Source organism: Streptopelia decaocto (genome assembly GCF_964273445.1).
Source record: "Streptopelia decaocto genome assembly, chromosome: 2".
Taxonomy (NCBI): Eukaryota; Metazoa; Chordata; class Aves; order Columbiformes; family Columbidae; genus Streptopelia; species Streptopelia decaocto.
Genome location: NC_138655.1, coordinates 43,052,348 through 43,070,015, shown reverse-complemented (window position 1 = coordinate 43,070,015; position 17,668 = coordinate 43,052,348). Strand labels below are relative to the sequence as shown.

Genomic DNA, 17,668 nt, shown 5'->3' with positions numbered 1-17,668 from the left:
GTCCATCTGTCAAATCTGATTTAGGACAAACAAAAATTTACTGCTTCCTAAAAATGCTGCATATAATGCTGTAAAATATTCTCAGTGATTCTGGTTATACACAGTTACTAAGGATTATATAAGAAAACACTTCAAGAGAACAGGCTGGTTTTATTAACTAAAATAAACCCCATAAGAATGTATAATAGGGTGCTGAGCTCACTAACACTGCACCTTCAAAACAGTAAGTACTTCTGCAACAAACAATTCATAAAAACTGGTAAGAGAATAAGTTATACAACACACATTGAGGTTTTTGGTAATTTGTTGAAAAGCCAACATGTTTTACAAATGTACTTATTGCTTAAAAGAAATCAATATTTGTGCAAAATCATCAACTTATGTTAACTCCCTGGGGCAAGGATTCAACAAATGGTTCTGAGGAACTGTCAGGTTCAAAAACATGGAAAAATGATTCACTTGGCTTTGGCAATGGTATAGACCAGTGACCCAAAGGGTGCCTGTTCCTAGTGCAGGAGAATCAGCCTTTAAAATTAGAATTCAGAATAGCCACCATAGCAAGCACTGTGGCCATGAAGTCAGCCCATAGGAACATGGAAGATAACAATATGTGAAATTCTCTCATGTGTCTATATAACTGCTGCAACTACACATCTCTATGAAACTGGGTGCTTACGTGAATAGGTCTTGCTTATTCTTTCTGCTTTGGCACTATGAGCTCTGGTCCCTGTTCACTGCATATGCATTTTACAGTAATGAACATTAAAAGAAAAAACAACAACCCAAAACCAAACAAAAACAAACAAAAAAAATAAAAGCAACTCCCAGAACATAGGAAACCACAATGTCCTGCTGGAAGAAGTGCAGTCTTGTTGGGATTAGTCTCAAGAAGGATGTCATCCCCTCCACACTATAGACCTGAATTGCACTCAACTTAAGTAAGAGCCATTGCTAAACAGGGCTCTCCAAAAGTGACGTTATGCATAAACTGAAGTGTGTTCTTGAATCATGCCAGTGGTGTGGTGTGACTGTCATTCTCTTTCCTCTGAGTGGGAATGAAAAGAGTGGCAAAGCTGCATGGAAAATGCCGAAGTACTGCAATTCTGTACATTCTCCATCTTCACTCAAACATAATCTGATTGGGAATAAGGCCGGGTATCATGGGATTTTGCCTGCCCATCTAAGAGTCCTTGTTACTACTGCATCTCTCTCCTGGCCTCCCCATACATCATCAGAGAAGAGAAAGATGATAGCCCATTTTTTTGATTGTTGTTCTCCTGAGATAAAGAGACCATCAATGCCCTTTACATCTCTCATCTAGGAAATGACATGCTTAAATAGATTTCCTGTTCCTCTAGAAAAGCAATTGTCTTGATCTTCTGACAAGATTACTTGAGTTACATAGGTCTATAAAAAGAGGAGTTTAAAATATAGGTAGGAAGTTTGGCCGCCTGTGTGCTATATTGTTTTGTTTTGTTTTGTTTTAACTCACTATCTACAGGACATAAGTAAACATCATTGATCAAACAAGGTGAAAGCAATGGTACACACTTAGAGACGAGAAAAGCTACTCTATTTTCTGTAGCACAGATTGGTGGGCTCAGGGAGACAGCATTTGGAACAAATATGATATAGTTTCACACAAATTGCCAAATTCCTATAGTTTACCTGAAACAGAATGTCCTTACCTCTGTTTATGGTAGATAGGAACTCACCTTTCTCATCCACACAGAGAATTAAAGTGGTGCTGAGATTAGGGTTTTTTTACCTGGAAGAATCAAATATATAGAGAATTTTGGGGAAAATAATTTTAATGCTTACTTTGTCTACTATACATGGTTAAAATACTTTCCTTTTGGTTCTTTTTCCTCTTAAAGTTACTAACACAAACACAGCTAACTTTATTTAGCTTGATGCAGGTTAAAGATTTTTGCCAGCTCATTAACATGAAGATATCAACACATCCTGAAGCAAAGGGATCTGCATAGATTTAAGACAGTTAAAAATCTGACCTCCCTCGTGTTCTGTTTAATTTCAAGTAGATACTAAATCATTCACAGATACAGACAAAGGGCACAGATAGAAGTGTTGTCCTGTGCCACTGAGAGATAGTCATTTACAAATCCTTAGACAAAAGAAATGGAACGGCATTTCTTTCCATAAGTTCCTGTATTGTCCAGTGCATGTGAAATTAATGTCTTCTCAAAGTAACAACACAATGTGATTGATGATGGCATTATAATTATGTAAAATACTACTGAAATCACAATGAAAAATATTAGTGCTTCAAAATATGGAAAGGGGAAGGTGTCGTTAAGTGAGGCTAAAAAGACTTAAAAAAAGTAGCTCTTTTCCAATTTTAAGCAAAGTACTATGAAATGTATTTTTTCTACATAAGTCACCATTAGATATATATAAAAAGTATTAGAAGATCTTTTTCTAACCAGCTGTACATTTTAATTGCATGTTTATTCTGTAGAGCAGTCTGTCTTTTTTTTCCAACAAAACACAATGTAATTCATAATATAATTACATGAGTGGCCACTGATATGCTTAGAATTAATTATCTGCTCAAATTCCTTATGAGAGCTCTCATAAGTAAACTCAAAATCACTGCTCATTACAGGGTGTCCTTTTGTTATTTTATAATTTAAAAATATATATTTGTTTTTAATTTGATATGCTCATTATGTTAATACAACTAATTTTTTAATGTGGAAAGAAAAAGAGAGGACTTCTACAACAGATTTCCACTTCAGATGGAGTAGGAAATCCATGGATTGTCAGAGAAATAAAATCTTCACTTTTTGGCATGACATTGAATTTACTAATCCTACCTTTTTCCTAATTGGGATTAAATATAGATAAAGGAATTCCAGAGTAAATTTCACAAATGTCATCTGACAGATCTGAATCAGACACTGCCAAAGTATAATAAATCCATATGATCAAAGGAACATCAGACCACATGACACTGAATTGATTTAATTAAATACAATTTTCAATTATATCTACACTGGCTTGCTTGTGTATGTTTTTTAATGTGTTTTTGTTTTGTTTTGTTTACTTTTCCTCTAGGCTGTACTTTGGAGGTACAAGTTTTCCCAGCTCAAAGGTTCTTCAGATGATGGGAAGAGCAAAATAAAATTTTTGTTCCAAAACCAAGATACTAAACAAATTGAAGCAAAGGTAAAAACAACACATTGTTTTGGGGGGACGGGGGTGTGTGCTTTTTGCGGGGGGGGTTGAGTCATGTGGTTTTTGGTTGGTTGGTTGGTTGGTTGGTTTGGTTTGTTGGTGTTTTTTTCTGTGTGTGTTTTGTTTGTTTGTTTGTTTTGTTTTTTTTTTGTTTGTGTTTTTTTAATAAAGGCAATGTACATTAAAAGCAGTTATCAAAGCAGATAGAGGAATGGAGGAGTAAATTAAACTAAATTACTTAGAAATATCACATTAATGTACAAAGCCAAAGAATGCAAAGAAAAACAAAGAAATTCCAAGAAAAGAAAAGGGAGTCAACTGCTTGGATTTTTGCTAGCTTTAAGTATTTTGCAAGGTGTAATTACATTCAGAAATAATAATTAAAAAATAACTTGCCACATATGTTTTTAAGCATGTTTGTCAGCTCTCCTCTCCTCTTCATCATTTTTATAAAGCTGACTGAGAGTTTGAATGCCTTGTTTTTCACTTTATGTGAAGAAATTGTGCAAAATATGTCATTAAGTCAACCTGGAGACAAATCACAGCAAAGGTCTAAAATTAAACATATATTCTCTTACAAGACTGAAGTTTCGTGTCTGTGTCTTATTCAAAATCATAAAAGTTGTCTTTACAGTTGTATTTTTGATACAAAAGTTAATTTATAAATAGGGCAACCCTGAGAGATTTTTGCTTAGTTTGATATATGTGTTTTGAGAACAGGGCATTTAATGTCCTAATGTGTGTAAGAAGTGATCTCCCAGGGTCTTTGATAACTGGAACTGCATTAGAGTCTAAATCAAAGGTCTTTTTGACTAGAATCTCAACCTTTGTATAAACCTAAAGACGGTTTTCTTGGCCTTCCTTAAGTCTTGCTATACCATTTTTCCTGACTGGTCCAAGAGAAAATTGCGGAGTGAATATGATAACAATACAGTTCCATGAGCAAAATGGAAATGGTTAAATAAATAGTTATCTAGAATAGCTAAATATGGACAGGATAATAAAGTATGTAGAGAAAAAAAAGCATTGTATTTGGAGCGGTTGTGAGTTTAAATGCAAATAGCTATATTAAGCAGCTATTTTTCCTTCCTGCGTGTCTCTTTATGCTTAGTATTAATTATTTTCTACCTAACAGCTATGTACTTGATTTTAAATGTACTCAGTGCAATGAAGGTACGTAAAAGCTCCCATTAAATCAACAGTAATGTAATGTGGTGCACTGTGGCTTTCAATACCTTCATGTTCTGCCATGTCTTGAGGATAAATGTTTTCTTACTTCCAATTTATTTCAAGTATTGTTTTAACAGTACAGAATTCTTTTAATCTCTAGTCAGAAAACATAACCTGATGTTGTGAGGATGATCTCATTGGAATCCATGAAAAGAAAACATTTCCTTTTTTTCAGTAAAACTAGAATATATGTTTAATTCTAAATTAATTTTTTTTAAAAATAAAAACAAAGTATGAATTCTAGATTTTGAAGAAGAATAATTTTTATCAAAATGTTTTCATGCTTTAAATAAAATCTATCAGGCAAATCACTTTATAAGCCTTGGAAGTACCCTGGTAGCTTTATCGTACCTATTGTAATTCCCACTCCAACTTAACAGAGCTCTATTTCTGGGAAATTTAATCTTTCTACTTTTTATCAAGGTAGAAATACTACTCTCTACCTTATGAAGGTAGAATATTATGAAAACTTGCTAGCATGCTTATTGATATGCTGTCATGCTCCCTGGTTGCTTCTTTTAATTATAAATTTAAATTTTAACATTGATCAATTTTAAAATAAAAATGTGTTACTTTAAAATAATTTTCTTGGTGATCAATGCATACCACAGAATCACAGAATCACAGAGTGTTCGGGATTGGAAGGAACCTCGAAGTATCATCTAGTCCAATCCCCCTGCCAGAGCAGGAACACCTAGATAAGGTTACACAGGAAGGCATCCAGGCAGGTCTTGAATGCCTCCAGAGTAGGAGACTCCACAACCTCTCTGGGCAGCCTGTTCCAGTGTTCTGTCACCCTCACTAAGAAGAAGTTTATTCTCAAATTTAAGTGGAACCTTTTGTGTTCCAGTTTGTACCCATTACCCCTTGTCCTATCATTGGTTGTCACTGAGAAGAGCCTGGCTCCATCCTCATGACACTCACCCTTAATATATCTGTAAACATTAATGAGGTCACCCATCAGTCTCCTCTTCTCCAAACTAAAGAGACCCAGCTCCCTCAGCCTTTCCTCATAAAGGAGATACTCCATTCCCTTAATCATCTTCATTCTCCTGCACTGGACTCTCTCCAGCAGTTCCCCGTCCTTCTTGAACTGAAGGGCCCAGAACTGGACACAATATTCCAGATGTGGTCTCACAAAGGGCACAGTGCTGGCTCATGATCATCCTGCTGTTCAACAAGACCCCTACATCCCTTTCCCCTGCCTGCTCTCTAGTAGGTCATTCCCCAACTTATACTGGAACCTGGGGTTGTTCCTACCCAGATGCAAGACTCTACACTTTCCCTTGTTATATTTCACTAAATTTTTCCCTGCCCAACTCTCCAGCCTGTCCAGGTCTGGCTGGATGGTGGCACAGCCTTCTGGCGTATCAGCCACTCCTCCCAGCTTCGTGTCATCAGCAAACTTGCTGATAGTACACTCTATTCCCTCATCCAAATCACTGATGAATATATTGAATAATACAGGCCCCAGTACTGACCCTTGAGGCACTCCACTAGATACAGGCCTCCAACTAGACTCTGCCCCATTGACCACGACTCTCTGGCTTCTTCCCTTCAGCCAGTTCGCAGTCCACCTCAATACCCTATCATCCAGACCACACTCCCTCAGTTTAGCTGTGAGGATGCTGTGGGAGACTGTGTCAAATGCCTTACTGAAATCAGGGTAGACCACATCCACCGCTCTGCCATCATCCAGCCATCTTGTTATGTCCTCATAAAAGTCTGTGAGGTTGGTCAAGCACAACTTCCCTTTGGTGAAGCCATGTTGACTGCCCCTAATGACCCTTTTATCCCTGATATGCCTTGAGGCATATACCAGTTATATAATATAATAATATACCAATTATATAATAACAAAAAATGTCAGATTATGTTGTCTTTGGAAGGTTCTACAGCATTTACAGTGAGCAATTCTATCCATTCTGATTTGTTTACATATGAAGTATTTTGCTTAGTCTAAGAAACATAGATAAATGTTGCTATAAAATGAATGTGGAGATTCATGGGCCATATTTTTTCAACTTTGGTTAGTTTAAAATTCTATGGATAGGCTCCTTCAGTATCCGTTAAGCCTTTCATGGATTTAAAGCACAATTCAACATGAGAAGAGGTGTAACACTCTAACCTCTATTATTTGGGCTTTACTAAAGTTACAGAGTTAGAGGTATAGCTATTTGGGGAACTCATGAGTCATTAGGAAGTGTTAATCAGATTTTCAGAAATGCTTGTAATACCAGGCTTCATGCATACGTATGCATTCTTCATTTGGAATCAGATTATGGGAATTTTGTAAAACATCTGTTAAAGGTTGTGATGAATATTCATGGCCACAGCTATCATCACTTGTTAAATGCAGCTTTGTTCTTCAGATGGCTGGGAGACCCACTGTTGTAAGGGCAAACAGCATAATTTTTCTTTTCTTTTTTTATGTAAAGTTAATTTTTTGCCAGTTATATTACATGATGAATAATCAGAATATAGTGAAATGAGAGCTCACAGCTAAGAACAAAAACAAAAAATGGAGGAGCCATTACCCAAATGTATTAAGGCTCTTCACTTCTGCATTTCCAAGCAGTAATAAGGAAGCAAAGCATGGCAGGTAACTTTGACTGAGAGTACTTTTTCCTCCTTCATTGTTAACAATAACACTCTATGCAGAACCCGCTAAGGTTTATGCACAGCTGATCTGAGACTCCTGCTTTTCTTGCCTCCAAGGCCTATTTTCCTCCATCTCCAGGTTTCAACTATGGCACTGACAGAACATGTTCATGTATTTAATGCACTATAATCCAGTATCTCCCTGCAAATGTGAGGTTGTCTAGCCATAGCAGGGGTTTTGTTGGGTGCTTTTTTACCATCTGGGCTGGTATCAGAAATAGTGTGGCCAGCAGGACTAGGGAAGTGATTGTCCCCCGGTTCTGGAATACAAGTCTTATGAGGATCGGCTGAGGGAACTGGGGCTCTTTAGCCTGGAGAAAAGGAGGCTGAGGGGAGACCTTGTCACTCTCTACAACTACGTGAAAGGAGGTTGTAGGGAGGTGGGTGTTGGTCTCTTCTCCCAAGTAACAAGTGATAGGACGAGAGGAAATGGCATCAAGTTGTGCCAGGGAAGGTTCAGATTGGATATTAGGAAAAATTTATTCACAGAAAGGGTTGTCAGGCACTGGAAAAGGCTGCCCAGGTAAGTGGTGGAGTCACCGTCCCTGGAGGTGTTAAAAAGACACATAGATGAGGTTCTTAGCAACATGGTTTGGTGGTGGCCTTGAACAGTGTTAGATGTACAGTTGGACTTGATGATCCTAATGGTCTTCTCCAACCCAAATGGTTCTATGATTCTATATAATTCCTTCCTGTAAAATATGAGTTATCATTTCCTATGCTGCCCATTTTCTGTATCTCATGCCATCCCAGATGTGTGTGATTATGGCATGTTGTATCTGTGAGATATCCTTCAGCTTTAGAATACTTATTCATTACTTAGAGAATTAAGTGTGTCAGAGTGCTTAGCTATTTAATTCTGATCCAAAATTTAGATAAATTTGTTATTATTCTAGAAATAGACTTGTAGATGGAAATTGCTTGCAAAAAAATAATTATACATCAGCTTTTTAAATTTTAGCCATACTGTCTTCATAATTGTGAAGAATCTGGAAAAAATATTTTTTGAGAAAAAATGAAGAACCACATACATTCATCAGTCAGTTTTGGTTTGATTTGGTTCGGCTTTCAAACACACTTGGTCACCAGACTTTATATTCCTAAATGATAGAAAGACCTTCACTGACACTGAATAATTAATATTTCTGTAATGCTGCCAAATTTTTTTTACAGTGTGCTTCAATAGTTACAATTTAACCAGGCATATTTATTTTCAGCTTGAAAATAATTTTAAATATTTACACATTTGCACTATTGTCTGACATATTGTTAAAATATTGCCTTTTCTTCTGTACAGACTTCGTACGGATTTTTTTGTCTTCTTTGTAAGGAATATTATGTTACTATAAAGATATATATATGGTAGTATAAAAGAAGTGTTTCCTTGTAGATTTAAGCAATTTCAGTCTGAAAAATCTGAACAGTAATTACCATAGGTCACAACAGTCAGTCAATGGCAGACTGCCTGTATTCAAACACCTAACTTAAAAGGTCTCTAAGGAAAGTCGAAGAGGTTTCTGAGAGGAAAACCACTTAGGGGCAACATTAATCACAGATACCTCCTAGACATTCCAATCTGTAGGTTATTTCCCAGCTGTCACTCCGCAGGAGATATTGCACTAGTTTGCACAGTCAGACAGAATTTTTCTGACTGAGATCTACAAAATAGAGCTATCGGCTTGGCAGAACATGGAGCCTCTCCTTCATTCTTACTGAGCTGTTCGGGTTGGGTTGAAAAAAACAAGCATGGAAGGCAAAGCTTTCTCCTCATCTATAGGACACGGAGAGTCACCTTCCTATCTAGTTACCTATCTATGTACCTATATATTTAGCTATAGTTTAATGATCCATTAGCATCTCTGCAGTATCACAGGGGCTTCCAAAGACTAACACAATCTCAGGATTATAATATACACAGAGTGCTGTGCCCTTCAATTTTACCTGACTAAGTATTGGACCACTGCAATTGTAACTGCTTCATATTTTTCTGACAGAGATGAAGAGTATCTTAAATCTATGCAAGATCCTCTTTTGATATATATATATGATCCCAAATATAGAAGTGTGTAATGTATATAAAAATCAGCATCAGCACATTTTTTCTTATTGCACGCAATTTCCATTTTAATTTTTTAAGTAAATGCACAGAGCAGTAATTTATGTGATCTGAGAATTTCTGTGCCTGGTAAAATGTATGTATAACTCAAAAGCTACACTTTCATCTGTGCTTTCAGCTTTCTCAACTTTCAGGGCTTTTTCACAGCTCAACAGTTTTGTCAGAAAAACTCAGGCAAGGCCACAAAGCAATGCTGAATCAGGTTAGCTTTTGTTCACAGACTAGCTCAACCCCTAAGTTGAGTGTTGCAAAACCAAAGTGCATTCAAAAATCAGCACATCAGGATGAAGATCCAGTCAATTGCCTTTGCCTGTTTGAATATGGAGAACAGAAGAGGGCAGAAATACAGTATCAGCAAAGGAAAAAGTATAACTTCAAGGATTTAGCATTAATACTTATTGATCAATTAATACTACTTTAATAGCAATTCATGGCAATTAATTTTTGCTTGAAATTAGCTTGTACAGAATCTAATCTTAAGTAAGACAAATAGCCTGAGTTGTAATGTGAACAAAATGCTCACTTTCAAGTGTTGCAATGTGTCTTTATGGATGTTTGCATCATTTTCCAGACTGACATTTCTGCTAATTTAAAGTATATTCTCCAAAATATAATTTTAAATTAATACTTGTTCTTAGCTTTGAGGGTTTTTCTGTGAGCATCACAGTCACAGTGTTCTTGAAACTTAGCATATCATCTCTAAACGGGCTTTAAGTATACATCCTTAGGATTTTTACAGTGTGATTGCTCAATTGCAGTGACTGCATTCTGAGTTCAAATTTCTGACCTGTGTTGGTTGTGTGATTTAATTTTTTAGTTTCCACTTCTGTTGTACATGGATTATCTGTTAAATATCTATTTTAGATCAGGTTCTATGCATTTGATGAAAGAACAAAAGTCTTCTCATCTCAGCAGTTTATATATGGATGAAAATAAAATATTTTTTTCTACCCTGATCATGCTTATAAATTTACAATGGTGTGATTTTGAATATGTATTGATTATGTAGTTGTATCATTAATACAATGCAATAAGAGAATTTGGTTGTTTTTTTTGGCTTGTATGGGTTGGTTTGGTTTTTTGTGGGTTTGTTTTGTTTTGTTTTCCATCTGAGGGAACTCCCTGTTTTCTTTCTATCCCTGTCCTTTTGAACCAGACTTTCTTTGTGAAAGGATACTGGAATTCCCACACACTTCTGATCATGCTCAATGACTGCATCTTTCTCAAATACTTTTCTTCCCACTTGTTGTCCTCTGCAGAAAATGTGCATGTTCAGGATAATAATCTGGGAATGTTTGGTGTAATGGCAGCAATGTAGGGTGAAAGTAGTTTGATCAAGACATAGCATGAAAGGCAATACGAAGATCAAAGGGTATACTGATATTCCTAGGAGAGCAGGCTCTTAGGTGAAGTGTAGAGTCTGCAAGTTAGAATAACAGTCCATTGTGTACTTTTAGATGGACAAATAGATGTGGCTTAAGTTTGGATTTCCTTTTTTTTGGGGGGGGATTCAGAGCATCTCCTTTTTACCAAGACGGCAACTTTAATGGCTTCGCTTCATAGTCCGTCAGGTTTCTTAGGGATTGCCTGCTTGTTTATTTGAAATGTTATTTGAAGCTGGGTGTGCAACACACAACACTCTGCTGGGTGAAAGAGTATTCAGACAAAAGGATGTCTGATAACAAAGTATATACAAAAACAGTCAGGGGTGACCTAGTGTGCACAAAAGCTTGTGGGTTCCACTCCATCTGCAGGCAGTAATGCAGACCTGTGGGCAGCAAAAAGTGCAAGATCTCAGCAGAAGTGAGGGAATGTTTTATCTGTCAGCAGCTCTACATGAAGCCTTATCTGTTCATTAAGCTTTCTTGTGACTAGGCTAATCTGCCAGAAAAGTGTTGCTCCTGATGGATCCCATTTCCATCAATCAGGCTCCTGTGAACTGAGCTGTAGCCATTAATCAGGCCTGTATGTACCCAACACATACCAATCAGCCTACAGTGTTTCACATTGCTTTAATTTCCAGTTAAATATGCATGTCTACCTTGAAATAGGAATAATATTTAATGGCAAATAATAATCTAGCATTTGCTGAACTTCATAGTGCTTGTCTCTGCAGTCAAGTTAATTTCTGCATTGCATCATTACTATCAGTAACAGTAAACCAATGGGACCTTTAGAGGCTGTTCTGACACCACACCCATTTTCCTTTAAGGTCCATTGAGCAATGAATCTTCCCAATGTATTCCTGCTGCAGAAACACCTGTGATAACTGCTGGTAGCATTTGTACTAATGTACTGTGAAAATACAGTGTCCAGGAGCTGTAATTGTGGTAGTAAGGACTTTCAGCTAGTAGGATTACCTAATTGACTCGAACAATTCTCAAAGTGTAATATTTGTTTTAATAAGCTTGTCCTGTTGAGGCATAGGGGGAAATGAAGTCCTTCTACAGATAACACACAGAATCAATATCGCGGGTATTTCAATGTTCCACTACATATTTATTCTCTCATCTTAAACTTCAGTTTTATTTTATAGTAACAAAAGGATAAACAATATTATATTAATACAAGAGTGTTAACTGAAAATTAACCTAATTTGAATGGCTGATAGTTCTTATTTTGAAATAGCTTCAATAATTCCTTGTTTCCTCATCTCAGAAATACCATTTTTTTCCTATCTATAATACATTTGAAACGGAGGGGGTGGTAGGAACCTTTGTCATAGTGATGAAATTGCCCTTCTCCCAATATTTAAAAATGAAAATGTCTCTAAACAGATTTATTTAAGTAGACACAGATGGCAGGTTTGTGAAACTTGGCATAAACTTTATCTTCTTTATGGAGAATTGACAGTTAGGGGATTTTAAAGAAACTCATGGGATATTAAAAATTCATTTCTGAGCTTGTCCAAAGGACATCTGCTCAGGTTGTAAGAGAACTAAAACAAGATCCACTCATTTAGTACATCACTGGACGCTCTACACATGCAGCTGTCTGCTTTCAGGCAGTTGTTGCCTCTTGCACATGAGTATTTTTGAATGCCTCCATGAATTATGTGAAGCAGTATCTACCAGGAAACCTCAAGAGGCTCAAAATTGCAGTTTAATACCATTTTGAGAAATTTAGCAATTTCTGTTGAATTTACAACATTATAAATATTCTTCTAAACAAAAAAGCAAAATCCACGGCACTACATAGCCTGAAAATACCAGTGCTGGACAGAAAGACAAATAGAATATAACACAGATATCTATGAATGTTTTCATATTATAATGAAGAAATCTGTATAGGCAGTGAATCAAAGCAGAAAGATGGCAGCTCTGCACCACCACCCCTACACTCAAATGTATTCAAACACCTCAGTATTTTCTTTCAAATATAACATATAGTGATTGATTAAATGCCAAATCCAAAAACGCATACTGAAGACAACCTAAAAAAGATTGATCAGATCAAGTCAATTATACACAAAGGAGCAAATTTATATATGAAAAAAAAAAAAAGTACTTTTTATTTATTTCCTCTGTAGTGGTGTCTAAAAGAGTCCCAGCTATTCTAATCACATGCTAAACACCTATAAAAAAATGTCAATTAAAGAAGAAAAATAAGGAATTTTATAACTAATAAATTTAAAACATGGAGTCTCTTCCTTTTTTTTTCCTGTCCAATGATGTTCTCCATCCCAATGAAAAAGGATCCAGAATATCACTGTGTGATAGTAGCACTTTTTGAATATGTGACATGATGAAGTAATGTAACATATGTGGAACTCATCATTACTGATTTCTGTGTATATATTTCATACACAGTAGTAGTCCAAAGATTTGTAGACTGTTACGGCGCAGTCTTCAAATTCCTGTCTAAATTAAACCTACAAAAGTGCCAGATTTATATTAACCTGGCGAAAAAAAAATATATATATGGTGTCACTTTCTTTCCCCTTTAGCAGGTAGGATGTCATATTTCTATGGAGACAGTTAACTCAGAAATTTATCCATCTTAGTCGCTGAACAATTAATTACCAAATAGAGATACTTTAGTGTCTAAATCCCTATAATGGAAAATTGACAGGAACATTAGCAGAATTACATCAAACTATTAAAATTATTTCTCTTTGAATAGGAGTTCATGCCTGGCTATATGTTAGTGTTCTTTTGTTTCATGTTTAATCTTTTTGTTTTCACTTCCAGGAACTGGAGTTTTCCAACTTGTTTGCAGTCCTTCACTGTATCCACTCATTCTTTGCAGCCAAAGTGGCTTGTTTGGACCCTTTGTACGTAGGCAGTCAAGCCACAGCTTCTGCTGCTCCCACAACTTCTGGTACTGGCAAATTAAAGTATGCTACTTGACATCTCACAGTACAGCACTGCCACTTAACAAGACATAACAATGTATAAATATTCATAAGATGTAGACCTTTGGCGAACCATGCACATGAAAAGCAGTCCTGGAGGCGAGACATCTTGCAGCATCAGCAGATAAATGGTCACGTGGGATCATAAATTCATCTCTGCTCTGCAAGACATCAGTAAATAATCCTACTCAAAACCCCAGAATAAGATTGATATGCTTTTAGTATGATCTGTTTGTACTTACATAGTGCTTTAAGCAACACTGGAAGCAAAGGGATAAATGACAAAATGAAGCACTTCAGAATTTAATAAAATTTTCAAATTGCTATAATAATACACAAATAGAATTGTCATTTTCCTGTTTTCAGATGTTTTTTATGACTATATGCTAAACTCTGAGTATGAACCTATTACCCTATCATTACATTATAAATGACATAAGAGCAAGCAACAGCATATAGTACATGGTGACAAGGAGATAAGCATGAAAAGGCCTTTGTGTAAGTATCCCCTCAAATAAGAAAGCACTTTAAGCACTGTTGTAAATCCATACTTGTGTCCATACGTGGAGTCATGCTGCTTTTTCATTTTTGTTCCTTTAGTCTAATAATAACAACAACAAAGGTATAGCCATATTGGACTGATACATTAAATTTTAAAAAAGCCACAAAAAGCAAAATATCTTCCCATGAGTAAGTCCCTCTTCTTCAAGTAAATATCGTGATATGAGTTTAATTGCAAATTAAGTGCAAGTGTGCAAAGTATCATGTCTGATATTTACTTCCTCCCTTTGTCAAAAATTATTTTCTGTAAATCTAATGGTCTTTTTTTCACCAGACTTGACAGAGAGAATCCACCTAGTACACTGTTTCCATGTTTAACCTTGATTTGACATCATAACTAGAACCTCTGTTCCACTCAGGCTCCAAATAGACAACCTATGTTATGCTTGAAAAATGAGTCCACCCTTTGAAGTCTTAATAGTTGCTTTTTTAATGTATATTCTTAGTAAAAGACAGGAATAAATTAAATAATCTGTAAAGAATAGATGACAGAATGCATAATGTCTTTGTATGTTGAGAATATTACATCACTCTGAACCACATACTAGTTCCAGAGTATCATTTAATTATGAAAGCTGAAGGACTTGTAAATTTAAAATTAATAAGTTTATTTAAATATCATTTTTCAAAATAATTTAATTTTGTGCTATTGCACACATCAGTGAAGATTTAAAAAGTAGTGGGAACGTGTGGGAAACAACAGAAAAGATGAGGGATTTTTTTTTTGCCAGACAGCGTAAGAGAACCTAAAAAACTGCAGGAAGAACAGTCATTGCAGTTACTGTGTATACATGACATTTTAAATAGTACTTTGTGGGGTTTCTGTTTATTATATTGAAATCGATACTACGTTTTTTATTTTTTTTCCACTTATATTTGTTATAAAAGCACATAGCATGTAAAGGTTATGTACACCATCTGCCTTGTTTATCAGAAAGACTAATTCTGTCACATTCCTTTCTACATATCAAGATAATTAAAACTTCAAAAATGAAGCCAGAGGAAAGCTTTTTCAAAATGGCAACTATTCAAGATGCAAGGCAGGGCAAAAGATGAATGAACTGTAGAGGCAAATCATGTCTCTGTTTTTTTGCTTTGCATTAGAAACATTTGCATTTATGTGTGTAAGAATATCCTTGCCTTGAAGTATAGCTTGTCTCACTTGATACTAGTTCCAAATAATCTGAAAATATACTTTCTGGGGACCTTTCTGTCAGTTGCAAATGCCTGTCAGTACAAGCTTACTTCTTATTAGTACACTATCAAGGGTTGCATATTTATTTTCTGTGCTAAATACAATGAAATGATGTTGTAATCCAGCTACTAAATGTTTTAAGTATCATAAAAATCCAACATTTTTATAGACATCATCATGTGTTTGTTTATATGAATTGCCCCTAAATAAGTAGGTCACATTCTAGTCTCTAAATGACATATAAAACTACTGTGGCTGTCCAGGGGATCTCAAATTTGTTCCTGGGAGAGTACAAACCCCAGATATTTTGAATCCAAAGCTACAAGTCTAAGAGGTTTAAAGATGGTAACTCAGGCACTGTGTCCTTGTCAAGAAAGCATATACTGGAAAATTTTGCAGAGCACTGACAATGCTGAAAACAGAATCTCAGTATCTGTTAATGACAGCTCTCCTTCTCTGTGCCCCCGAATAAATCTCCTTCGTTTCAGTGTGTTGCTGTGATCACAGTGTTGGCATGTGCTAACATCTCAGTAAATACTCTGCTGACAATAGCAGAATCTAAAACTAATCAGCTGCCAGTTTAATGTGTTTCCTTCAGCTGTTCATGTTATATGCACAGTTGTACCACTGAAACTGAGAGTTGTTTAGGGAACATTTTTTAATGTGCTTAAATGAGCATAACATTTACCAAAGCTGACAGAAAGTATGTCATTGTAAATTGCTGTAGATTAAGGAATTCCATTATATGAAAAATCCCCACCCCAAATTAAAAAAAAAAAAAAAAAAATCACCCTTGTGCAGAATGGAACTAATGTCATGAAATTTTGGGACTCTACCACAGTATCCTGGAAATCTCAGTCACATATTCTGTTTGTAGAAGTACTGAATTCATTCAAAGAGACTTTTGTAACTGGGCATTAAATAAGTAACATTTAAGAGACAAACATTAGCCTGTAAATTGATTTTTTGTTTTCGTTTTTCTAAACCCCTATATTTCAAAGAGATAAACTGGTGGGTATAATCAATACTTTTATTTTCAATAAGATAAAAGTGTTGTTGTGAGAATAGCCTTGACTGCAGATCAATGCTGGTTTGCAAATGCAACAGGGGTTAGTGCACTGACCTCTCAGAATATTCAGAGGTGACTCTGCATCCAGGCTTGCCCTTTTAGAGCAAGTTGGTCAGAATTTCAGTCTTGAACCAAAGAGGGAAAATTTTAAACTCTGTGTAATGACTATTCTTGAAATAGCAAAATATAATTTATAAACATATTAAATGGCTATATTTTCATTTATATACCTATAGGAGATTCCCATTTAAAGCATAGTGAACTTCATATACATGTGTCAAAACCCAGGCTTTATGCTGCAGTTTCTCATTTCACATGTGATGTATAACAAATACAAGCGTTCTGTAAGTCAACACAGCCCAGTGACAATGAAATAACACAAATGTGATGAACTATCAGCTTTTGCTAACAATATGTATGCAAATGAAAGTAAATTTCTTAACAAAAAAGAGCAAACCAATTCATAGCATAAAATGTAATTTGTTCTTTTTATGTCATAATACACTTAAGTTTAATAAAAAAAATCTTTATAGTACTGTGCCTATTGAAGTGATGTTATATAGTATACCAAAAATATGTACTATTAAGTATAACTAAATATATTTGGTTTGATTTGCTTTGCTTTATGATGGAAATTTTAGATAATCTGACCTTCACAGAACTAAGCATATGCTAGGTTATACTGTTAGCATAATTTTATTATGAAAGTGTTGCAGATTTGAATACATGTTATTCTCGATTTCATCAGTGAATGACTATGTTTCATTTCCTACATCTGTTTAGAAGTACAGTTCTAGATTTTCAAAAGAGCTTTGCATTCCAGTAGAATGAAGCCACCTTTATACTAAAAATCAGGATATTTTTAAATGTTGGCCATTTTATTTTGTTAATTAAGTGCAGCAAGAAGTTTATGGAGACTAACTGGTTGTAAGTGGGTTATTTTTTAAAACCAATAATTTGAAGTTCTGTCTGTTCAAACTAGAATTCATAAGAATGCAAACCAATAACGTGCAGTATCCATATGCTTTGAGATGAGAATCATGACAAATATTATTTTCCAAATTATTTCTTGATTCCACATGAATACATTTATTTACTTTGTGTGCATAGACTTAATCAGAACACTTCAAAGTGGATGGTTAAACATGAGTAGGTAGTTGTCAACACTGCAGCCTATTACTTTAAATGTGATTTGGTTTATTCAATACCTTAAGACATTTCTTACATCAAACAAAATAATAATAATTTTTTTAAAAAAGGCTGAAGAACTTGTGAATGTACAGT

General features: G+C 35.4%; 1 protein-coding gene across 2 annotated transcripts in view; it reads left to right on the top strand.

The window, feature by feature from the left end:
* SNTG1 (syntrophin gamma 1) overlaps positions 1 to 13,817 on the top strand; it is a 330,365-nt gene extending 316,548 nt beyond the window's left edge. For both annotated transcript variants that reach the window (XM_082045789.1, XM_082045788.1), the window contains 2 exons: positions 3,079 to 3,189; positions 13,396 to 13,817. In XM_082045789.1, coding sequence (XP_081901915.1) covers positions 3,079 to 3,189; positions 13,396 to 13,554 — 270 coding nt within the window. In that variant the 3' untranslated portion in view covers positions 13,555 to 13,817. The remainder of the gene's footprint in view (positions 1 to 3,078; positions 3,190 to 13,395) is intronic.
* Positions 13,818 to 17,668: the final 3,851 nt, after the last annotated feature.